Below are 27,037 nucleotides of genomic sequence, written 5' to 3' on the forward strand. Positions count from 1 at the left end.
TACCAACAGAAAACCATCTAGTAAAATTAATTAAGGCAGTCACAAGTTCATTTTTACGCGTATTCCTTTCAATCAATCGATTTAGAGCGGAAGCTTCCCATCACTAAATAGTTCTTGTGACCTCATAGTGGGTACGAAAAATGTGGCATGCTTGGTTTTCTCTATCTTGGTTATCTATCTAGATATATGTCTGTGGCTGAGACTGTCCCTCACACACAAACCATTTGGTTTTTTTTAATAGATATTCTAAAATCTTATTTCCTCTTATTCTGTATTTTATGTGTGTGAAAAGAAATGGTTTCAAAACCTTTTATAGGACCTGCAATGGCATCAATTAACCCTAGTAATTAATCGACAATAATCACCGACTGCATTGTGTAATGTCGCTCTTATAATGAGAAGCGCTTCCTTCTTTGAGTTTAGTCTTAGCCTTTGCCACTATGAAGAACATTTTCCTCATTGGAGTAACTTTAATCTCAGTAATTGCCAATATCCAAAGCCTTGCTTCAAAAAACTTTGAAGAAACTTCCAAATTTGATATCAGTCGCAATGCCCAAAAAACAAGTGACAATCAAAATTTTACCTTTAAGGAAACAAGTGAAATTAAAAAAAAAATAGAAATTAATATCCATAAAAATAATAGTGAAAACAATGTAAATCCAATTTATTTGGAAGATGTTGTGTACGCTTTAAAGAATCAGAATTGGACTGAGGACGAAATACCGTGTTTGAATCATACGCTACGTCTGTTGGGGAGTTTGAAAAACTTCACTCTTTGGGCGGTTTGGGGTAAGTAAAACACGTAAAACACAATACTGATATTTTCAAAAGTGTGTACAAAAGCTACGATAATGTATTCTTCCTATTGATGGCTTTCTACAGTAGTAGCCTATCTCAAAGCATTCATCGGGAAGGTGGCTTAAAAAAGCTGATAAACGTATGCCGCCCAAGGTTGACGAATTGTAAACCATCCCAGTATTCTAGTCAAAGTTAAAAACAAATAATCATTTATTCCATAGGTGATATTTACAATTTTTTAAGCCACTACACATTCACTGTAGCGACTTCCCTGAGAAGAACGAAACTCTAGGGATTGCTTTTTTCAAATAAACTTAAATGCTATTCAATACACATGGGTTCGTCGACTCGACTCATGTTATCTTTCCATACATCTTCATCTAATACGTAGGCGTCTTAAATGTTTTAATGTCTTTTTAATTAAAATATTTTTGATGTATGTTTTAAACTCAGGAAATTATAATATTAATATTTGCTCCGAAATCTTATTATAAAAACGTAGAACTTCCAATGAATGTTTTAGATCTAAAACCTACGAAAAGGATCAATTTTGGATTGGGTCACTATTATTGAAAAACAGCTAGTTATATTACCACTAATATCATAGCACCGTGATTGGCGTTATTTAAAGCATGACAAACAATTTTTTTTTGTTTTTAGTAGGTGTATTGAATGCCTCGAATACGGTAAACTCATTTTAACCGATATTTTTTATTAAAAGCAGTAGCGGCGGTCTGAACATTATTCATTCCCTAGCGATTATTTGTAATTACTAACATTCGTGTGCAAGTTTTTTATCCATTAATAACCAATATGGATAAATTATCCGAAAAAAATTTTTGAATTTTGACACAATCAAAATGTAAGCGTAGGACGTTATGCGTTTATGTTTGAATTGAACGACTTTTTTTTGGGTTCGAGTCTCTTTAATAAAAATCAAAGTCAAAATCGATAACTTTTTAATAATAAAAGTATAAAGAAACAATTTATATATTTCTTGTTTTTAATTGTAAGTCAATGTTTTTAATCAAAGAAATTCTATTTTTGTAGAGAAAGACAAGCTTATTTAGTTACAATGTTATGATTCAGAATTAACTACAGTTACTTTCGTATACTTTGAAGCGTCCGTTAATTTATTCAGGTTATGCCCACCGTTCTGTATGAACTGTATGGGGAAATCCGAAACCATGAGAGAGAGACAAAGGGTATTTGAATTCGGAACCATTTGGTCCTTTTTGTGAAAATAACTTTTATTTACAAAATTATTTAATCACACGCGAGTTGTGCATACAAATTTATAATATTGACATTTTTTTTCTTGCAAGGATCAATTTATTGTACAGGAAGAGAAATCGAATTTCGAGTTTTCCTATACTGTTCCAGTTAAAAAATCACACTGTATACACTATTATTCATACAGAATGTATTACCATACATTCATTATTTTTTTTGTTTTTCTATGGCATATTATTTATATATTTCAGACTGGGATTCAGTGTCGTCTCAACCACAAGGTCTTCTCTATGGAAATCGTTATCAGCTAGGTAACTTCGATCAATGCATGAACGCTCCCTGGTCCAAAACTAGCCCTGAATTGAAGACTCAGTACTGTTTAGCGGAAATTGTACTAGAGAGAACTGATCACGTCGCGAGGCGCCGTAGTAACGGGCTCGTGGAGCCTTATCAATCTGCTTTGGATTTTATACAGGTGGGTGTGTTTGACAAGCATCCCCATATTTGTCTTGTAAACTCTGTCTCCTAAGGCTCATTACATAATGAACTTTATGTCAATCATGTAACGTACAAACTAGATACAAGTAAAAAATAGGTTGCGCATCTTCCCGAGAATTTTCGCACAGTCTTGGAAATTCAAATAGCCAGCGTATCGTACACAGACACATTGAAAACAACGATCTGCATGATTACGAATCATGTGGCATATACAGGATGTAATCTTTAAGTGTGCTCAGGCGATTATTCCATAATTATCAGAGATACTTATCAAAAAGCTTTAAACTGATATCGAAAGTACGTTATCTAATTTGTTAATCGACATCGACAACTTTTTAATAATAAAACTAGAAATATCCAAAATTTTTACATTAAACGCTCCCATACATTAAATACGATATTCGTAGAGAGGAGGAAGTCTTAAAATTGGTTCTGATCTGGGTGATTTGGGAAGTGTCCCAGAGTGAATTCTGTTGCTCTGGTACTCCTAGTACAGGGAATTCTCTAGTTTGAAACCACGCAATTGGTATAGTTATCTGGCACATATTTTTCAAGCCGGTTGCATTCGTTGTTGCAGATGAAAAGTAATCCATAACATTGTCCACAGCACCGCCCTAAATACACAAGACCTCTAAACGAAATAACATGGGGTAGTTGCGTACCCGCGTCGTGCACTTCAAAATCCGTAGAACGACTGATGTTAACGTTGCTATCCAGAAGTCATTTGGGTATGGCCGGTATGCGCCCACGCATCAATGTGTCTGAGCCCTGTCAAGGACCTGACCAGCCTAGACGTTACGACGCGGTGTTTTATTCTTTTATGTAAGTAACTATTTATACAAATAAAACTGTTTCCGTGTTTCTCTCGTGAGTTTGGGTGTAATTTATAGTTGTATATGAGGTCCATGGCACCCGCGACACAGGGTTTCCCTAATGCGGTGCTATGAGTATATCCCTTATTATTATTATTAAATGTGTTTAGTTCCAAATTATCTAGTTTAATTATGTTAATGAAATTATTAAATAGTTTATTTTTCAAGTAAAGTCGATCTTATTTAAAAATACATTTTTGAAAATGATTAGCTCCCTTCGATTTTATTTTATTTTTTTATTAATTTATTTTATTAGATTTAGGTTGTTAAAGTAGTATTTATATCAATAAAAGTTTCAATTTTTTTACAGGGCTGTAATGGTCTTACTAGTGTCAATTACTATAGTTTGTACCTATTTGAACCACAAGAATCGATGTGCGAGTAACAACAGTGTCAGTACGTATAATGTTTATTTACTTATCATGTTTAAACAATACAAATGAATGTAGTGGCCATAGCACCTTGTTACGCGCATGCATCAAAACATATTCTTAGTCCAAATTTATTCACGTGGATGTAGTTTATTGAAGTGATGTTAAAATCTGCAATACCGGAATGTGTTTCACAGGAGAGAGTGAGTGCGGCTTTTCGAAACCTCTTTGAACATAATGACTATCTTTCCAGACTTATGTGGTAGATACATTGATTTTGTGTCGACGGGTGCCACAGACCACATAAACTTCCGTGACGGGTGCACATCAATTTTTTTGGCGTTTATACACTTGGACATGAATTATATAAGCGTGGGCGCAGACTTATAAGTAACATACACTCATTAAACAAAAATATCGAGTTCTTAGGATTTTACAATTGGAAACAAAACTATTGTTTTCTGATCTAAATCGCGTATTTATTTTTTCAAATAAACTAACGTTTCGGCCCTTTAGGCTCAATTTATATTGCGGCGGAACGGAATGGAAGCGAATATTTTTAACGATATTGTACAAAGCATAATGAGCTTTATGCTCAATTGTGTAACATGCAAACTAGATATGAGCCAAAATCTTCCGCGGAATGCGCGAGCAACAAATTGAGCCTTACAGGCCCTATGGACGGACTCAAAACGTTGATTTATTTCAATAAACAAATATACACGATTTATATCCAATGTGTATAAGATCATTAGATCCGAAAGAATAGTTTCACAGTTAATAAAAAGTTTATATTTTCAGAATATGACATAATAGAGTCATTTTGTCTGAAAATTAACGCAAGGGTATTGCTGGAGATGAAGAAAGAGGGTTCTGAAGTGCTATACGGAATCCGATTCTTAAGCATTGTGTTAATTGTAATGTGCCACATAATGGGGATATTCAACTCTGGGCCTGTTAGTGATGGCATGAGAATGGACCAGGTCAGTAACTGCAACTGTTTTATAGTTCCAATATACTCGTTTATCCCGTTAGATAAGTTATAGCGAAAGTTGCAGTGTTCGTAATTATTATAATTGCTGCTTAATAACCTTAACCTATATTTTTCTGTTTGTTTTATAAATGTTTTTGTGGCATGTGTCTTTGTACTATGGTTGTTACATTGTTACATTTTACTTTTTAATTTGTTATAGTTGTATCATTGTACTTTTGCGATCATAGTATAATAAGACCAGTAGGGCAACTCCCGCCTGTTCGACGCATGAATGCCTATACTTCGTTCGGAGCGTAGGGTTGTCACATTATTATTTTAGATGGACCTACAAGTCAAGTGGTACACACAAATAAAAATAAATAAGATGTTCGTCACAGTAGTCTTGTGCTTGAAATAACGTTTGTTAAATGCAGTACTTCGCGTCGCGGATTGGTATCTCAATTACGGGAGTATTGAATCTAAAAAAATACTCTGAATTTGAGGCGCTATTGTTCAAACCACCATAGACAACACTAAACACATCTTTCATCATTTTGAGTTGCTGAATGAACTCGAATGTAATACTGTCAGAAGTACTGCCACCCAGTGGCGCGCGGCGTAGCGACAATTTCTGTTTACCCCGGGGCTAACCTTAAATTTGCTGTCCCCTTTATTTTTGTAATTACAAAAGTAGTTCCTTCGGGTAGGCTCGGCGGCGCAATTGTGTTTTTATCACCTGCCGTCGCCACCTTTGTATTGTTCAGGATATCATTTTCTCAAATAGTGGAATTTATTTTCTAACTTTAAGTAAAATATTTTTTTTTACATTGCTATGCCTCTCTGCCTCTCTGTGCAACCCCCACGCCACGCCACTGATGCAATCTTACCTATTTCTGCCGCCAAACAGTAATGTGTGCATTACTGCGTTCCCGTTCTGAAGAGTAAGGGTGCTGGTGCAATTACAGGCACATGTGACGTCAACTGACGTCACAGGGTGACGGGCGCAGTGGTAGTGCTCCTCAAATCTTTGCGATTGCTCTGAGTGGCACTGCAGCTGTTACGGACAGTCGTGTCGATTAACAGCAGGCGCACGACTTGTTCATCCCATCACTCGTAATTATATTTTTTTTTATATCTCCTAATTGATATAATTTTTTAAGCATTGAGCGAAAGCTTCATTTCTATAATGAATGGTGCGTGTGAAGATCCGCGCCATGCAGCGTGAGTGCACGTTCAGATTATGCGAATGGATATGTCGGTACATAGCGCGCGGTAGGCGTGCACACATACAAGTCGCGCTGTTACATTTGCACGGAGTTACACACAGACAACATAGAGGAGTTACCTTACTTGTCTTATTATACTATGGTGCTACTGCCTAGTTACCTGTAAGGGAATATGACACTATATTTGTGTGTGTGCATAAACTTATGTACACTCAATTGGTTTTAATCTTAGTTTTAAGCTTTGAATATTGGAAGATGAATACTCAATATATTTATTGCATTCATATGGTACATACATGTCTTAAAATTAAAATAATGCTACACATATGAGCCCTTTATTAGGGATAACAACAAAAGCAGATGTAGGCCGATATTTCAATTATTAATTAGAATTGTTATCTATCAAATATTAATATAAAATAAAAAGTTTGTCATACAATAAGAAATACGTCACGTTATTAGCAGAATTATGCCACTTGAAAGTTTGAATTTAATTAGATTACAATAGCATAACTGTATAGTATATAATTAAGATTAATTTATTATTCAAATTTATTATAATAGTATTATTTTTATTTGTCATCAAAGTATTCATTTAAATTGTAATAGCATAGAATAGGTATTTGCTCAGGGCTCTTTCTTGCAAGCACCTTAGGGGCACCCTACAATTTCACAATTATTCTTTTCTGTCCTTATACGCCTTCGGTATCTCCTGTGAGGTGGCCATGTCATTTGTTGCTGTCATTGCCTCCTGTATCCTACTTCGTTAACAGCACAATAGATCATTTACTGTGTAGCTTCTTACGACTTATATATGTTTATTATTTTTTATTTTAGGACTCTTTATCAGTGCTTGGCATGTTTGTTCTCCACGACGATCTTTTTGTAGATACATTCTTCTTTTTGTCTGGTTTCCTTGCCGCCTCCGCATTCAAGACAATCAAAAAGTCAATTTTTAATCCCTTTGTAATCATTGTGAAGAGATACATAAGGTACTACCAAGTTCTATATTTGTTTGTCGTAAACTTACAATACCTTTGCATGATGACTTGTCAATGTCGATATATTTTGTATCGTATACATAGTTGTCATCCATAATTTTATCAAATAAAACTAATATTTTGTCCGTGAAAGCTGAAACTAGAAGAATTTCAGTAATATCTACTTATAGACAGCCTTAAGAGTATAAAAATTAACTCCCTCCATCTATGTCACTTAATATGCAAAACGCAATAGATACAATTCTTTTCATAATTTATAAGACTCTATTGTCAGTTCAGATGAACTTTAGTGCACTGTTTTAATTTTTACTTGACTAATTGCACTTTTTCAGAAATTATAATATATTTTTCATGTTTTAGATTATCAGTAGCCTTTGCGGTGGTAATATTCTGCTACTGCGCGATCTTCCCATACCTCGGCAGCGGCCCGCTTTGGAACCGAGTTGTGGCAGGCGAGACCGATCCCTGCAGGAAAAATTGGTGGCTCAATTTGCTCATGTTAAGCAACTACGTTGACAGTGAGAACATAGTAAGATAATTTATATTACGAGTTATTTACAAACATACTTTTATGTGGTTTAAGGGATCTCATGCTGTAGGTAGAGTATATTAGAAATAAAAGACAAACGGAAAATGTGCTGTATACAATTTTTTTTGAAATTTATTGAGGAACAAACAGTTATATAAATATAAAAAAATACATATTTTAAAATTAACTTATAAATAAACCTATAGTCCTCTAAATATACATTAAATAAAACAAAAAATAGGTAAACAGACAATCTGATACACAATAAACAACACGGAAGAAAGAAAAGCATTTATGTGGTCTTTGATAAACAACTTTAAGTTATGACTAGATATAGCCACAGACATATAGACATAACACATACAACACAAAAAATTCGTGCACAGAAACAACGAAACAGAACAAACATATTCAGCAATATGCGTATTTCGTATTCCGAACACTGCAAGAATGCACACAGAGGTAACTCGCTGCGCTCAGGACCGGTCGTGTCATTACGTAATTGAATTAAACAATCATTATTCAATTATTAACAATGCATTGAGTGAGAAACACATGTTAAATAAAAAGAAGTATAGTTTTTGCAATCCATCAGTGAACCAGTGCAGCTCTTTCCAATTTATAATAATAATATTGCTATCACGGCATGCGAAAACCGGAAAGATGTACATTGGAAATAGCATAGGTAAACATGGTTTCCACTTAAGGTAAGCACAATAGTTAACTAATTATATTACAATTAATTAATTACTATAAATATAATAAAATCTAAATATTAATAAGGTAAATTTCACTTCAAACAATAACATGAATCTTAGTCAATATTCTTTCAATCAAATCTAGTGATGTCAAAAGTGAGTGTCACCGTTTATCAAGAGGAATGAGAATGGCCTGCATACCAGGCCAGAAACTTTAGGTAAGAACAACATATTATACTGCCACTACATATTACTATAGAAAGATTATACATTTTTGATGGTATTACGTAAATGTTAAGCACCAATCATTATTTATTTGTTTTACTGTAGGACTCCTGACTCCATTATAAAGCTTAAGACTCAAGACCGCTCACTTGTTACTAGGAGAACCTATAATCTATTTGTATACCTCACAACCATCTAGCTAAAAGCAAACAAGAGGAAGCAGTGCAAATACAACAAGACAAGTCTCACTACAGTAACAGACAACAAAAATTACAAAGAAATCACAATAAACGGTTTGAACATTATTTATCCATAGTAGTACATAGTATTAGTTTTATTTTACGTAAGTTCAGTGATGTGATTTTTAATCTTAATAGCGACTTGTCAGCTACATCGGTAGTAGTTAGGCCACGTCGCGAGCGCACTGCTGCTAGGAATTTATCCTTACACAGCCGCCGAGTGAATTTTACAATGCTGACCGGCGGACGAGAGATGCTTGATTCTGAAGACACACTGCTCGCTTCGAACCTCCGTACACGCGTAACATCATCGATGTCACGGTCGTCTAGTGAGTAACCAACCTTATTAGATATGGCACGTATTGGCGTTGAGAGGTTTTCACAAGCAGCAATAGGTATCCCGGATATGTCGAGGTTATTCATGCTAGCTAGTTGGTCCCGTTGCTGTAACTCATTTTCTAATGACGATATCGAATCTTTAGCTGACTCTAGGTCTTGTTTTAATTTAGGAATCAACGCCGTTTTGTTTTCATTTATTATTAATCTATCCTCAATGTCACTGAAACGAGATTCCATTTCACCAAATTTTTTATTAATTTCCTGAATGCTATCAGTCACTCTTTGAATATCAGACCTCATGCCAACTATATCGTTCCTGAATGCTCGCAACTCCTTTAAAACTTGAGAAATATTTACTTTACTGGTGCTTGTCGATTCGTCACCAGCATTAGTCGGGATGCAGCCGGAAGCTAAGTTGTCGCAAGACATGTCAGCCTCGACTGGGAGCTGCTCGAACTGTCTACGGGTTGGTGTCTCATCGCCTCGAACACGTCTCGTAGCCATTACACACGAAGGGCATAGCCAGTTATGTTTATTGGCAGTATAGGTGTTCAACGTCATATGTATACACTTATAATGATAGCATCCCTTTCAGGTAGCACAGGCTAATACCTCTCCTCGGTTTATTTTATTGTTACACGCTAAACAATTCATTATGTCAATGTAAATTTTGTGATTACGGTTTTTAAATTTATTGAATTTATATTCAATTAATTTTGTGCAACCACTACACCAGTTTGTTATAATTATTAATACAAAGATCGAAAATTAGAAACTGTTTTTTACTTTATAATTCCCCAGAGAGACGTCTCTGAGTAGTTTAGTGTAGGTGACACTAATGCGTAGTTTACTCTTTGTTCGCTGACGTAGCGCACAAGGCGCGAGATTGAGGCACGCACGCAATTATCACACTTGGGCTGCGCACGCGATAGCGGCGGTACGGCGAAATTCACTCGCGGGGCGCGAACACACAAAATATTCGCAGGTACTTACGCACTAAGACCTTTAACACTTATTTGTTTAAATTCGATATAAAAACACACCTAATGCACTACAAAATGATAATTTGATAATTTGGAAAGGTATAATGGATTACGTTACAAATTTAATAACAAATTTGCAATATTTACACTATAATGAAAATTTTTTATAGGAGCTCGTACAAAAACTGATCCACCAGATTACCGTTGCGCCAAAGATTGAAATAAGATTGGAAGAAAGATTGAAAGCATACTCATATTAAACTATATGCAACACCACATAATCACATTATGCGTCGACTTTCAAGTTTAAAATTTTCAATATTCGCACAATAATAAGCATATAATAAGTGTGTAAGGCTACATCTACAAAATTACAATTTTTTTTAAGTTTAAAGGTTCTATGAACGAAACTAGTCGATGTTTTTAAACTTAAATATGAAAATTATAAAATTTCATATATACGTAATGTATGATCACATGCGGCTTTATTAGATCAAAGGTACGTATCATTAAGAATAAAGTTGTTCAACTTTATCTATACATACCTAACGTGACCATACGTCCCGCTTTAAGCGGGACAGTCCCGCTTTTAGGCTTCGTGTCATGACGTCCCCAAAACACTTAAAAGTGTCGTAACACACGTAACAAGCGCGAAAGCGAAAAATATATAAAGCCAGCCAACCACTCATCGAGCACCAGACTCCACAAGATTAGTTCTTTTTTAAAATTTGTGTTTTATCAAACAATTTTAGTTCTTCTCACTTTTATGTAAACATTAAACATTTCGGAACTATCATAAACATGTCTTTGATTTTTAAAACTGTACTCAATTTAGGTACAGGGTCCCGCTCTGCGGGAAAAACTTATGGACACGGTATACATTCCCTCCACTGGTGGGCTTTTTGTAATAATAATAATAACGCACATAGTTAACATATCCCCGCACTAGGGAAACCCTGTGTCGCGGGTGCCATGGACACACACATAGACAACCACAAATTACACCCAAACTCACGGGAGAAACAAATGTAGGCGCCGTGTCGCCAAAAGTCGTCGAAAGTTTTCGCTTTATGTAAATAGGCGCTAACGGTTTTCACTGTGTGCGCTGGTTTAACTTTTTATTTTTTGTAAATTAACCTTTTTAAATTGGTTTGGGTCTGGATGTTCTGGAAAGTGCCCCAAAGTGAATTCCTTTAGTCTGGCACTCATAGTACAGGAAATTCCCTAGATTGCAACCAGGTAATTGGTAGGGTTGTCTGGCAACTTATTAAAATTGCTATATTGTTTTAGTGCATAGTCATCTCCTGGTATATTCCCTGTGACTTCCATTACACTTTAGTGGCCAGTCTGGTATATTGGATCTATAATCATCATCGAAGACTCGGCATCAGCTGTGCTGTGATACTCGCCACTGCGTCTATTCTTACACCAGGGATTATTAACTATATCAGCCATTTGCCTGCTGTGCAGCTTTTCGTTTACGAGTAAGACAGTTTTTATTACTTTCTTATAGTATGTTAAGTGATAAACAATACGCCTACGCATAACAGTTGCAGTACCTCTCAAAACTTTATTGCAATGAATTGTGAGGTAGTGCCTCTGCGCCCTGAGACACAAAGTTTTTTTTTAATAATACCAAGTGACAGGAAGAACAAGTCGTGCGCCTGGTGGTAAGCGACACGCCTAGCCATAACAGTTGCAATGCAATTCATAACTTTAAATCGCAAATACATCTTGGCCACTGCCACTGCGCCCGTCACCCTGAGACATAAGTTGACAAGTCTCACGTGCCTGTAATTTCACCAGCACCCTTACCCTTCATAACCGTAATGCCATAATGCTCACTTTACTGCTTGGTGGCAGAAATAAATATGGTGGTCTCTACTGCTACTAATATATCATGGGTATATATAATATAGGTATTTCTATACTTGTTTTTGTAGACAACATGGGCCATTTCAAGATGAGAGTGAATGGATATCTTCTAAGGCTACATTCACATTATGTGTGATTGTTGTTCAATGTCTATAACTATACTCCGTCCAACCATTTATTTAACTTTTGACAGCTCGAATTCTGATCAATTAGTACTGTTCTAATGCGTTTCCGATTTCCGATTGCTTTATAACCATCGATTTTATTTATGTAGAAGTTTAAATCGTGAATGTGAGCGAGTTCAAAAAACAACATATTGTCTCATTGGGATCGTGATGTTGCGTATGACAATTGGTGTTCTCAAAAAATAATAATTAATGTGAATGAGGATTCAAGTGATGATTCCCGTTCATGTGGAGAAACCGTTTCATTATAATAAACAATACAAATTTATTATATTTATGTATAAATAATTTTATTTCATTATAATTTATTAGACCCAAATTTTATCAACTTGAATAATCTTCGTTACATAATCTGGTTGATTCGATAAATATCGGAGCTAAAGAACACGTCGCTTCACTAAAATTAAAAAATAAAAGAGTCCAGGAAGTATTGCATTTTTTGTCTATGCTTATACAGAGAACAAATAAGTAATGAGAACGGACACTCTCCGCCCCTCCCTAGCTCTAGATACCGCACCACGCCCCGCACATTGACGGTCACATTGACTGAACGAGAACAAGGCTGACGACGAGCCGCTTTCGCTCTAAGACGGCTTTGATATTTTAATATAGTTTTCATTTTCTCATTACGAAATTTGTACGTTAATATATAACATCATTTTACGTTACTATTTATAATGGTCGTGAATTGTGCTGTGTAAGGCTGTTTATAATCATCTAAATAGGATAAAAAGAGGGTTTTTTTCGTTTTTTGAAAGATGAAACGAAGTAAGTAAAAAAAAACTTATGTCTGAGACTATTTCAGTTATTGTTTTCTTTAGTGCAGAGTAATATATAATACAGATTTATTATATCAATATAATAAGATACCATAACTTCCTGAGCTAGAGAAGGGTTCTCGAAATTTCAATTTGTATTGCCGATAAAATATTACGTAGTGAATATACCTAATTATTAACTAAGTAATGATAAACTTGGACACGCAATTTCAATTACTTTGATTACCTTCTTTAAAGGTACCTATCCAAAATATAACATTTTAAGTGCTTTTAATATATTTTTAAATAAATCTTCAATATTATTCCAGTTAGTGAATTAATGAAAAATATAATATTATATCGATCTAAATACGTAATGAATATGTGTCATTATTAGGATTCTATAATAGAATTATAGATAACAGATTACCGCTTTGACCACGTAACGTAATAAATAGTACGAGCAAGTGATGGGTAACATGTGGGTAACCCTACCACTTCACGCACACATTTGCGCGTGTGCAGGTAGCGCCTTGCTGTATGTAGTAGTAGTAGTAGTAAATAATTTAGTAAATAATTTTCGACCCTTGTATGGAGTGTCCGGGGTGTGGCTTATATGTCAATAATTACGGAACTTCGGAGGCATGCATATGTCAAAAGTTAAATAAATGGTTGGACGGAGTATAATAAAAAATTAACTAATTTTACATAAAAAGTTTTTTTGGAGTTTACTATCTTCTATTTTAGGTCGTTAGTTCTAAATTTATTCTTCTTACGATCAAACAATTTGATGGGAATATGATACTATGAGTTGATTGAAATATCCTCGAGTGGTCCGACACTCTTTTCACAATACAATTAATTAATTATTAATTAAATCAATTAATAAATTAATCTTCAACATTGCATGTATGCATATTGGTACCATAGCGCAACTTGCAACTATTTTATAACTAAAGCTATGTGTATGAACACTAATGGAAAAAAATATGAATGTTTTTCACTACATAAGTTGTAGGGAAAAAAACATTAAGTGGATATTGCGTAATGGCTCCATTGTTTGAATAAAGAGCAATTATCCCATTGAGTTATTTATGTTTGTAAGCAGCTCATTAAATCAAAGTAATGCAATTTGATATATACGGTAATTAAATCCATTAATCCCTTCAACTTTATGAGGCCACTATAAAAAAAATGGAAAATTTTTCTTACCTCTGTATTATACCTATATCTCTTTTTTTATTATACCCAGTGACAAGTCGCGCTCCTAGTGGTGAGCAACACGTCTGTCCATAACAGTCAAAGTGCCACTCAGAGTTTTATATCGCAAAGATCTAAGGGGCACTGCCGCTGTGCCCTTAGACCTGAGACATAAGTTGTCAAGTCCCATGTGCCTGTAATTTCACCAGCACTTTTACCCATCAAAATCGGAACGTTGTAATTAACGCTGAACATTACAGTTGGCAGTACAAATAGGTAAGGTGAAATTACTTCTCACGACGAACTTTTTTGCCCTACTGCTATTATCTAGTATACACGATATGGTAGCTGCGGGAATTGCCCAAATCTAGTCCATTCCGTTCCAAGGCAATAAAATTGAGCCCTAGGATATTGTGTATATCATCAAACATCTCACATGAGCTTGCTGAAATTAATGTAATAGGACATTGTGTATTAAGGGCGGTAAATAAGGAATTACGACGAGACTGTATTAGAAGCTCCTAGCCGAAGACTGAGGGCTTTCGGAGTCGAGGTTCGTAATTCCCGTACCACCTGTGAAAGATACAATGTTTTTCATCACACGTAAATAGTATGATTGTAGTACAAGTAGTGCACGTAAACAGTAGGTATTTTATTAGTTGCTTGCTTTTACTTCAATCGTTGATCACATACAGACTTTTCAGAACTTGATCTCTACTGATTTAATAGCGTTGTTTTATTTCAGATTCGTCAGAGACCCTCGAGCGAATAAACAGTTCCATGTAACCTATATTAAGAGTCACACTCGCTTTGCTCCTTATATCATCGGCTTTTTTGCCGGTTACTTCTACGCTGCGTGTAGATTGACCGGAAATCTCAAAAGGCTTTCAAAGGTATTTCTTTTTTAAGAATATCAACGAGAAGCGAGTATAATTTACTATTGGAAAAAAACAATATTTTACAAATAATGTTTTCTGAAATACCGACTTTATTATTTAAACCAATTTTGCTCTGATTACTTTGTCTTCTTACTGAAAATCGGTCATAAATTAAAATTATTCTATTAATACCAATCTTACTTATTCCAGACATGGTCAATAATCGGCGCGAGCGCAGGTTTTGCGATAATGCTAACAATAATGCTATTAGGACCGACATATCTCTGGAGGTCGTACCACCCACTTGAGGGCGCTTTATACGCTGCTCTGAATCGCGCAATTTGGGCTGGCGGATTGGCATTACTTATTTTGTGCTGCATGTTAGGACATGTTCGTAAGTATTTCATTTAAAAAGCTAACAAATTACTATTAACCTAGACTAGATCGAGATTAGACTTGGCGTGAGGTGAAACTCTGTGTTGTGGATATTCCAAGGATTCGCACGAAACACTTCCTTGGAGGCATCTTTATTTGTAACGATACAACTCGGGCAGCGAATTTTCAGAGAAAATATGGTTCCAAGAATTATTTGTAAAACGGCCTTAATCAAAAATAGCGCTGTCGATATGGCACCTAAATTGTTCAATTGAATCCCAGACGCAATAATAAATAATAAAATACGATTCAAGCATGTGTTAACACAACTATTAGGGGAGAGTTGGGTAATACCGAGCCCCTAAGCAATAAGGCCTATAATTAAGCTCAGGGTTGGTTGTTAAAAACAAAATTTATGGTCATAAGTAATTTATTTGTCTACAAGTATAGCATAATCTTCATAAACAAATACAAAAGGCAGTTGTTGCGAATTTACGAACAAATAGGAAAACGCGGTATTATCAAACTGTCGTGCTCAGGTTTAATAAAACCGTGCCCCAATAAATTTATATGATTTGAATACATTAACAAATTTTTAAGTTGGCATATACTCGTGTTTGTAATAAAAGTCTAGAATATTATCTTCTTCCCTTCCATGCAACATGTTTGCCAAATAAAATGTTCATAGTTTACGATCCCGTGCCCAAATCTGATAATACCGTGCTCTAATCGCGGAATTGTCAAACACAGTCACTTTGCTTCCAAACCACAAAATAATATGAAAAAGCAAACTGTATTTCCAAAATGATTTTGCGGACCAGTTATACAATATTTTAATCTTTCCAATATGTTAACACAATTGTAATATTAATATGATACTGGGGCACTGTAAACTCTAAGTAGCGTGTAGTTATAACTATAACAAACTAGTGGAGTAATTTCACATAAAAAATATTGAATATCAATTCAATAAAATATTTAAATAGCGTGTAGTTATTAAGATATACAGAGGCGCGAAATTATCAGCCACGCGGTAATACCACTCTCCCCTAAATTAACAAGTGTTACTACACCGTAGAAGAATATTTAAATGACAGGAGGTTCTGCTCTAATTCAACGAAAAACGTAATTCCGATCGAAGTTTTGCGCGATTCTTACCATGGTTCCATTTCGTTACAAAATTTCGTAAGAACGAAAATTATTTGACGTTTAGATTTTCTAGACCTGCTTTAATTCATGAAACGTCCGAACTTTTGAAAAAATTTGATTTAATAAGAAATAGACACTACTTTCAAAAGAAAGACGTCTTGGAATTGATCCCACGATTGTATGTTACCGAGTTGGAAAGATGAACTCCAAGCTGAAAGAAGGTTCTGTATCAGCTGCTTATTCAGCTCATGCTCTACATGGCGGCCGAAGAGCAAGAACTGTGTTAGTGCAAATTTTCGAAAACATGTAGAAGATTTACCCAAGTTTTACCCAATAAATTAAAGATTGTGAGAGTTGATTAAATACAATAAATTTACTTTATTATACATTTTTACTTTTTTTACAAGATAATATTTATTACAAAAAACCTTGCCGAGAGTTTTACGGCATTTTGAATAGTCTTTTTTTTTTTGAGATCTTTGTTAATGTTAGCTTTTAAGAGTTGCAAGGTTTGAGGTTTGTTGTGGTAAACGTGAGATTTCAAAAAGCCCCAAAAGAAGAGTCTGGCGCCGTTACATCCAAAACTCCATAGTTGCACGAGCTGTGTGAGCGGTTGCTACGTCCTGCTGGAGCCAACAATGCTCGAGACTCAATTCAGTAACTTGCGAGAAAAAACTCGTTTAACATGTGCCTGTAACGATCACCAGTTACGGTGGTTTCATCGGCTTCCAAAAAATAAGAACTAATAACTTTTTCACTGCAAATGCCACACCAAACAGTCACTTTCAGGAGATGCAATTTCTTTCAATTTGTTCTCTGTGCCCCGGAAATGCAAATTTTGTTTGTTACCATAACCACATAAGTGGAAATAGGCTTCATCGCATCATCCTCTTCTTACACCAAGTTTAACAAATATGCATCAACTCGGGAGGCGGTCATTTGACCGGTACAATTTTTTCAACTTAATGTCATCTATTTTACATCTTCAAATAAACTTTTCGTGAAAACAGAACTCATTATTTTTCATTTCTGACAAAATGGTAGCCAATTCACATTTATGACCTTACTTTGTATAAGAAGAAGCTGTAAGGTCTCTTGCCTACACAAATAAATGAGTGCAAATTGAAAAAAAAAAATTACAGTCAAAACGCGAAAAGCCAAGAAAAAAGTACGCTTAAAAACGGGTACTCATTAGCGAGCTGTAACTGATAAACAGATCTGTCACCGTGAGACATAACGTGTCAGGTCCCATGTGCCTGTAATTTCACCATCACCCTTACCTTTCAAAACCGGAACATTGAAATGCTGACATTACTGCTTGTCAGCAGTACTTCCCTGGTCGAACTCTCTAACAAGCAGCTCTACTGCTACTAAATGAGAATTACACATTCATTGTATCATATTGAGTTCATATCTTATAATTTATTATACGATATATATATATATTAGGTAATAACTTAAAGTTTATTATTATTTGTGTTTTACTAAAAAAAAACAAAAAATTGTTCAGTCATTACAAAAATAAAACATTCTGGGTAAATGGGTACTCAGAATGTTTTATTTTTGTAATGACCGACTAAATTTTTTTAATTAATTATATTGTTGTTATAATCCAGGATCTAGCTAAAAAACGCTACTTGATTATTTAAAAGCGTGTTACTTAAATAAAAACTCATCTGTAAAGACACTGTAGACAATAAATGGATTTCTGTTTCAGCGCTAGTACAAGGATTCCTAAGCTGGTATCCATGGGTTCCATTGAGCAGGCTGACATACGGCTTGTATTTGACACATTGCATCTTCATATCACGTAACGTGTTCGTTACTCGAGGATCGCGGTATAATGACTACTTGCAGTTGGTACGTAAGGAAATGATCTAAAAGCATTAGTCAATTTTGTTTTATTTATTTTCAATATTTAACATGATTACTTGGTTCATAGATTATAATAGATAATAATTATAGACATAGATTACAATGGTTGGATCAGACAAGTCACATCTGTGAAATCTCAACAGCTTACACCTTTTTTTGCTGTCGAAGAAAGTTTAAATTATGTATGATAGTAACTGTTTCTTAATTTCTTATTACATTTAACCTAGGACTATTTTTAATCTCTTCCAATTTAATTAAATAATTACATTTTCTTCATACACCGCCGTCTTTTTCCTGTGAATTATATAATTACTTCCATCCAAAGGTTGTCTGGCAGAAATCGCTTAAAGCGATAAGACCGCCCATTGTACTACCGCTTATTTTTAATTTAATTGTATTGTATTTGTTTCCTTTTTTGTTGTACAATAAAGAATTTTTGTATTGTGTATTGTATTGTACATTTTATATTTTTTAAACTTTATATTAACCGTCGGGATAACCGTGGCTATGTCAAACCATTAATCAGGCTACCACGCTTCTCAAGCAGAGGCCGTGGATTTGAGCCCGGGCTCGCACTTCTGAGTTTCGAGAGTGTGAAATTTACCATGAAGTTTTCGGTGAAGGCAAAATCGTAAGTAAACCTACTCATCGAAAAAGGTTCACGACTCTCGGAAAACGTGTGAAGTGGGACCCACACTGGACCAGCGTGGCGGACTATGGCCTAAACTCTCACCTCAGAGGAGACCCGTGGTCAGCAGTGGGACTCATAAATGGGTTGATGATTTTTTTTGGGATAAACAGTTCCTACATACTCAAAAAATACATATTTAAAACTAAATCTACAGTCCCCTAAAAATATTTTAAAACAAAACAAAGATAAATCGACAAACAGATACACTCGTATATATATAGATGATGATGAAACTTTATATTTCAGTTCACCGAAGGGATAGGTGTATTAATGTTGAGCTGTCTTTCTGCTTTTATTATCTGGCTATTGGCTGAGGCCCCTGTCAACAATCTGTGTACAGTATTTTTGAAGTCTAGGTAATTAATTTTTCTTATTTTCGTATTACAATTATCGATCACTGTGTTAGACATTTAACCCGGTAGTTTCCGTTTATGTAACAGTTGGTACACGAACGGAAGCTACATCAGAACTTTCAGGGTGTAGTCGCTGCTCGAAAGTGTTCTCATTACAACTCGAGTGACTACGCACTAAAACACAATTATAATATTTTTTTATTAAATTTATTATTATTTATTTATAATCTCTTGCTGAATACATCCTGAGGAAACCTGCATGATGAAAACCACTACATGCCTCAGAACTCTTCAAATACATTACAAGTCACCAACATATAATATAACAGCAATAAGCCAACAAGATGTACTCTGGAGCAATAACCTCACATTAAAAAAACTATCATCTGTATTTTTTTTTTCAGAACAAAGCTATCAAGCATAGAAGATACTAATCCCGAAAATAAGAACACATCAACTATAACAATAGCATCCAACACAACGCAAGGACATCTAGAAGCTAACCTGCCGTCAACTGTGCAATGTTCTTCTAAAATTTAGACTAAGAAAACTAAACAATTTTAAATGTACAAATTGGAATTACGACGTACCTTAAAAAAAGTTAGTAATTCTGTTTATATAAAAGAAAACAATGTTTTATTTTTATGGAAGCATTTCGTCCTTGTAGCTCTAGTATGTGGACATTGCAGGCATCGTGTTTACTGGATCTGTCCAAGCATCAGCAAGAAACTGTATCGGTATCTTTGTGCAAAGAATAAAAAGTAAAAAATACCAGAATCCCTAACACCGGCTACTTATTCGCACTCTGCAGATTTTAATTTCTAAGTCTCTAGAGTTCCAATACCCTTTCTTACTAAAAAAATAATGGATCGACTGAAGATCCAAAGTTTGTCTACCTTTCTCAACGTATTAGCATAACCATTTAAAAAGGGAAAGCTGCCAGCATACGCGAAGGTCCTTCTCATATACAGCCCTTCTCATATACAGCCCTTCTCATAATCGCCTGGATACGATTATTCCGGAAATATAAGAGATATCAAAAACCTTTATATTGATATCGAAAGTACGTTACCTAATGAGTGAAATGACATTAATAACTTTTTTAAATAAAACTAGGAATATCCAAATTTTAACGTTAAAATGACAATCGTAAATAGGCTTTAGTTGACCTATTTGAAGAGGTAACAATAAGTTTACACATAACAAAACAGCTATAAATAAAGTAGTAAGGCTACCTTTTCATTGTATAAAACAAAATGATGATTATTTTTAAGGAAGTACAAAATAATGTTGTATAGTTCGAAATTAAATAAAAGATTCCAACACATGAACCCTCTACGTGCACTACATTAACTATAACTTAATTAACTATTAATTTCGTATACTATGTCATAAATTACTTGCAATTTTCAAATATATTAAAGGTAATATAAAAATTTAAATCCTCAAATTAATTAAAATTAATAAGTAGATAACCGAAAACCTATGTCACAACCTAAAAGTATTTTTAAAGTGAATTATTATTGTTTATTTTTTATGTAATTATGCTTTATCACGCATGTTATATTTGCCTAACATTACAATTTCAGAGAGTTGTTACACTTTTGGTGATGAACCATTACAATAATGTAGAGCTCGAGCACTTAGATAACGGTATTTAGGAAGCATTTAAAACACGAACGTAGCCTTGCTCATTAAACTGCGTTTGTAAAATAAATATTGTTAATTATCAAATAGCGATTTATACTTAAAATATACGTATAAAGGGAGCTAGATTTACTTTTATTTTTGTATTTGCAATTTTATAAACGCTTAATTGAATAGAGCGCCATCTAACTGCCACGCATTGTATTTCTACGGTATTGGTATTACGACACTCATCTCCACTAAGTATTATGTAATCGTTGTAGTACTAAAACATTCGCATAGATGTCACTCAGATCAGATGCAAAATTAAGAAAATTAAATATTGTAACTTCAAATTTCGTCTTTACTTGTCTTACTATTTCAGTCGTATTATTTTCAATGTGCAATTTCTTGTTGAATTAGCAAATTTATCATGTATATAAAAACATGCATTTTTAAACTTACATTTCTGACAATCAATTTGAGTCACGTGTAATAACAATTTTGAATACGGGTGATGCAGAAATAAAGAGGTGATTGAAAAAGATTGCTGGTATTTTATTATTATTATTATTATAATTATTATTTTCTAAATTCGATTACTGCATAAAAGTAAAACCTTATGAACCAAAAATATAATTATACCGAACACGGTATCAGAGTAAAAATAAAATATCTAATATGGTACTAGAGTTACTTTTTTTTGACAGACAAAATAGTTGGTTAGATTTTTTAAGAGACCTGTATTTAATATTCATTAGTGTATTTAATTCTCAGAAAACCAAAATTAGCTTTTTAAACTGCAAATCATTATTATCATTCTCTTCACAGATCTCTTTAATATGCAAGATGTATGATGCCAGACTAGTTTTATTGTAGTTTGACATCATATTGCATATCGTGAAGATTCTTTATAATTTATGCATAAATAAATTGTTGACACATTGTATACTATGTGCGCTAGCACAGGTAAACCAAGACAACACGCGCTGAGTCACACTTGCATGATGTTAAGAGCTATAATGGTAATCAAGATGTTTTGTATTATTTCTATGTGAAGTAGATTTATGCATATTTCTTACATGCGACCGATTCACGTGTGAGCATATTTGCTTTTCAAATTAGATTGTTGTTGAAATTACAATTATGTTATAGATTTTGTAACAGGAAATTTCCTCAAAATTAGGGATTGTGATTTTGTAGCAGCAGCCCTCTTTGGGAAAGGGTTCGCCCAGGGAAGTACTGCCACTTTACTTGCATATTTCTACCGCCAAGCAGTAACGTGAGTATTACTGCATTCCGGTTTTGTCTTATCAACTTATGTCTCAGGGTGACAAGCGCAGTGGCAGTGCCCCTTAGAACTTTGCAATTTAAAGCTCTGAGTGGCACAGCAACTGTTATGGACAGGCGTGTATCTTTCCATCAGGCGCACAATTGTTCGTTCCGTCACTTGATGTTATAGCATTAAAAAAATATATATAAATAGTATTATTTTATTACTATTATTAATATATATATTTTATACTCTAAAAATATATATAAATAGTATTATTTTTTTATTATTATTATTATTGTTATTGTCGTTGTCATTGTCATTTGCATTGTCATTGTCATTGTCATTGTCATTATTATATTATGGATCGTATTCCAAAACTCTACTCAATGCTCAAGTCAGGACTTGAGTATGATTTAAAGCACTAGAAATCATACTCATGTCCTTGTCATTAGTGTCGTAATTCGAAACTCGAAAAAACAAGATGGCAGCCATACAAATTTCAAAGCTCAAAAGCTCAGCGAGTATTGGAGATAGGCGGGGAGTGCTCAGCCAAATGTCTTAGACGGGGTGGTGGGGGTCAACTGCCGGTGACAAAATATTTTGGAGATGGCCGACTCAAAATTGGGATCCAAAAAAAAATGCTCCGATCCGGCTGAAATTTGGCATCCGGTCGTATCTCGGGGCTTACAATACGAATTTGCAGTCGAAATTTCAATTTCACCATTTTCCAAGATGGCCGCCATACATGTATCATCACCGCATCAGGTATGACCCCAGTTGCCCAGCCATAGTATGCGTCTTGGCTCAAAGTCTCCAAACAAATATTTATCCACACCCTAGGCAATTTCTACTGGTAGTAATAAAAATCAAAATTCGAAAAACAAAATGACCGCTATACAAATTTCGGGGGCCTATATCTCGTAAACTATTGGAGATAGATAGCTCGTGTTCAAACTAATATTGTAGAGGGCAAAGGATCTCACTGGCTGTCGAAATTATTTTTCTCAAAATGGCCGATTCAAGATGGCGGCCCGACAAAAAGGTTTTTTCATGTTTGGGAACCCGTAATAGGAATTTGCGGTCACATTTTTTATTCCTTCATTTTCCAATATGGCCGAGATCAATTTTTTACCGTCTACTGTGTTTCGAGCCCTATATCTCGGCGAGTATTGGAGATAGATGAGAGACGTTGAAACAAATTTCGTACAGAATAGCACGAGCCAACTGCAGGTAAAAAAAATTTAAAGATGGCGGACTCAAAATGGCGGCCCGAAAGTAGTCCGATCCGACTGAAATTTGAAATCCGATCGTGTATGGAGACTCACAGTATGTATATACGAACGAAATTTGGGTTATATTGGATAATAATTTGTAGTCAAAATTGGTTTTTCGCCATTTTCAAATATAGCTGCCATAGAAGTGTTCCTTGGCGGCAGAAAAAAAATTGCTCTGATCCCTTTGGAAATTGGCACGTGTGGGTCTCTAGGAGTGCTTGATAATAATTAGTTTTTTTGCCAGTTTTGAATGTGGCCGCCATACAAGCGTTTATAAAAATTAGCTCAAATTCAACTGAAAATCGGTATGTAGGGGTACGTCTCTATAGGTGTTTGATAATAATTTGCGGTGAAATTTAGTTTTCGCCTTTTTTGAATATGGCTGCCATACAAATTTTTCAGCGGCAGATAAAAATTTGCTCTAATTCGATTGAAAATGGACATATCGGGGTCTCTATGAGTTTTTAATAATAATTAGGGGTCAAAATTTATTAGTCATGTATTAGTCATTTTTCAATATGGCTGCCATATAATCTTTCTTGACGGTAGATAATTTTTTTTTCTAATTCGACTGAAAATGGCATGGCTTCAATCATAATTTGGGGTAAAAAAGATTGTTTCCGCCGTTTTTCGATATAGCCGTAATTTTTTTGCCTCAAATGGCTGTTGACAAAAACTTGCTTTGCTCGGACTGAAAATTGGCACGAAAAGATTTCAAAGATTATTTGATAAAAATTAGTGGTCAAAATATATGTTTGCAATTTTTAAATATGGCCGCCATAGAAAAGTTCGTTGGTGGCAGATAAAAGTTTGCTCTAACCCGATTGAAAATTGGTTTGTCTCTGTGGGTATTTGTTCATAATTTGCAGTCAAAATTAATTTTTTGCCGTTTTCCAATATGGCTACCGTACATGCATTTTTAGCGGCAGATAAAAATTTACTAAGTCGCCTGAAAATGGCACGGCATGTCTTCAATTATAATTTGGGGTAAAAATTTCGTTTCCACCGTTTTTTTTTTTAGCGGCCAAATAACCTTTTTTTTGATGTTTTTTTTATAATACCAAGTGACGCGATGAACAAGAACAATGTAAATGGCTGTTGAAAAAACTTGCTTGGGATGAAAATTGGCACGAAAAGATTTCTAGGATTGTCTCATAATAATTTGTGGTCAAAATATATTTTTGCAATTTTTAAATATAGGGCCCAGTAAAGAGCTATTTTATTTTTTTATAACTAAGTGATTAGTGCTGAGGCTGTAGGCCGAGGTCCAGCGGAGGCAATACCCAAAATACCCAGACCAGAACCAACTTTTTTTATAATACTAAGTGACGGGACGAACAAATCATGGGCCTGGTGGTAAGCGACACACCTGTTCATAACAGTTGCAGTGCCACTCAGAACTTTAAATTGCAAAGAAGGAGGGGCACTGCCACTGTGCCTGTCACCTTGAGATATGTTATGTTTACAAGTCCCATGTGCCTGTAATTTCACTAGCACCCCTACCCTTCAAAACCGGAACGCAATAATGCTCACATTACTGCTGGGCGGCAGAAATAGATAAGGTGACAGTACTTCCTTAGACGAACTCTTTGACAAGGAACTTTTTTTTTATAACATCAAATGACGAGACGAACGAGTCGTGCGCCTGATGGTATGCTGTACGCCTGTCCATAACAGTTGCAGTACCACTCGGAGCTTTAAATTGCAAAGATCTGAGGGGCACTGCTTCTGCGCCCGTCACCCTGAGACATAAGTTGACAAGTCCCATTTGCATGTAATTTCATCAGCTCTACTGCTACTATCAACTTAGAAATAGTCGTTTCCTAAATTGACCCAAATCGGGAATCGAACCTGGAACCTCTTCATCAAGCGTCCATAATACTAATTAATCGCTGTGCCACCGAAGAGCATAACATAAGCACACCCCGTAATCCGTAACCTAATCTCGACCACGTGCCGCAGGCCGAGCCCGACCCCAACGTAGGTGGGGAATAGGGCTCGTATGTAGACAATGTATATGATCTAGTACATATGGCGCATCTAGATACTTACACAAACTTACTATGGATGCTACCGCATTTTAATTTAATATTGCTGAGTAAATAATTGTTAAAACTACACAAAAATTCATTTGCCCGAGTGTCAAGCTGCCGACAATCTTGGCATTTACGTCACTTTTTGTGCGTAAATACCAGCTACAAAATTGTACAGTAGGTACTACGTCAAATATAGGCGTTGTTTCTGGGTCTTCTGTTGATTTATTCTATTTTATATCGTTTAAAACGTCTTTACTTTAAAACATTTTTTTTTTAACTATAAAACATCTCACACTTGCGATTCGCAGATGACATAGTCTTATGGCAGAGTCGCTGAAGGAGCTACAACAGATGCTGGACAGCCTAGCATCCGCCTCGCAACGGATTGGTCTCGGCATGAACTTACATAAAGCGAAAGTCATGATCAATTATCACATTGTCCCGAGACTAATTGTAGTAAACGGACTACGCACCTTCTTGAAGTTATTTCCGAATACATTTACCTAGGGCAGATTCTGCGATTAGGTAGAAACAACTTCGAGAGGGAAGCTAAGAGGAGGATTCAGCTTAGCTGGACAGCGTTGGGTAAACTACGTCGAGTATTCTCGTCTCACATACCGCAATGTTTGAAAACAAAAGTTTGAAAACTTCTGTTCATCGTGCATCAGTGCCTTCTACCTGTTATGACATACGGAGCCGAGACGTGGACACTCACGATACTGTTAATCCAACAGTTAAAAGTCGTTCAGAGAGCTATGGAACGAGCCATGCTCGAAGTTGCATAGCTGGTAGATTAAACCAAGCTGAAGTGGCAGTGTGCTGGCCATATCTGACGAAGAATCGACAAACGATGGGGAAGCAAATTCTTGAGTGGAGAACTCAGCTCAGCAAACGTGTTGCAGGACGCCAGATGGAGTGACGATTTGCGAAAGGCTGCTGGCAGCAGATGGATGCGATGAACTGAGGATGACGAACTGATGTCCAGCAGTGGACTGCGATAGACTATTGATGATGATGATTGAAGAAATTAGAACTTACTTTTTTTAGGTATTTTATTGTGGTCCGCCTCGACTGATCAATGTACGTACTCATAAATGTGCCATCTTATATAGATACTCATAAGTGTATAGGTAATATGACGCTTTACAGAAACTATGTTACATAATTTAAAAAAAATTACATTTTAACGTTGTGAAATGGGTCCTTATTTACTCTAGTAACTTCTTGGTGAAAACAATATGTGCTTACTTACTGTAGAGTTGATGTATTTCTACGTGCCTAAACAGCTATGTATGAACATATCAAAATAGGTACATAACAATGTAGCTACATATTCAAAGTTATAGATGATGATGATGACAGCCTACATACTTACTTGACAAACACGAATATGATTCACTCTTCAAATCAACGTAGAACAAAAAACCTTTATCAGGTACTTAGATGCTCGTTTTTTAGATGCAAGTAATTGAGAGTTTTATATACTTAGTTACTACATAGT

The 27,037-nt window shown here is 35.1% G+C and overlaps 1 protein-coding gene across 1 annotated transcript; it reads left to right on the forward strand.

Moving 5' to 3' along the window:
* Positions 1-440: 440 nt before the first annotated feature.
* LOC113226650 (nose resistant to fluoxetine protein 6-like) lies at positions 441-21,348 on the forward strand. The gene is made up of 13 exons (XM_026459368.1): positions 441-789; positions 2,283-2,506; positions 3,137-3,351; positions 3,712-3,797; positions 4,574-4,755; positions 6,809-6,963; positions 7,333-7,501; positions 11,276-11,469; positions 14,749-14,896; positions 15,092-15,275; positions 18,123-18,265; positions 19,218-19,327; positions 19,729-21,348. The coding sequence occupies exons 1-13, from the start codon at positions 441-443 to the stop codon at positions 19,862-19,864; spliced, it is 2,295 nt and encodes a 764-aa protein (XP_026315153.1). The 3' UTR covers positions 19,865-21,348.
* Positions 21,349-27,037: the final 5,689 nt, after the last annotated feature.

Source organism: Hyposmocoma kahamanoa, unplaced genomic scaffold, assembly GCF_003589595.1.
Source record: "Hyposmocoma kahamanoa isolate Upper Pololo Valley unplaced genomic scaffold, ASM358959v1 192, whole genome shotgun sequence".
NCBI lineage: Eukaryota > Metazoa > Arthropoda > Insecta > Lepidoptera > Cosmopterigidae > Hyposmocoma > Hyposmocoma kahamanoa.

Bases quoted from the DNA above. Each gene is read 5' to 3' on its own strand.
- LOC113226650 (XM_026459368.1), top strand. From the start codon at position 441: ATGAAGAACATTTTCCTCATTGGAGTAACTTTAATCTCAGTAATTGCC. The intron at 11,470-14,748 runs GTAAGACAGTTT...GTTTTATTTCAG, and splicing joins GTGCAGCTTTTCGTTTACGA to ATTCGTCAGAGACCCTCGAG. The intron at 18,266-19,217 runs GTACGTAAGGAA...TTTATATTTCAG, and splicing joins ATAATGACTACTTGCAGTTG to TTCACCGAAGGGATAGGTGT.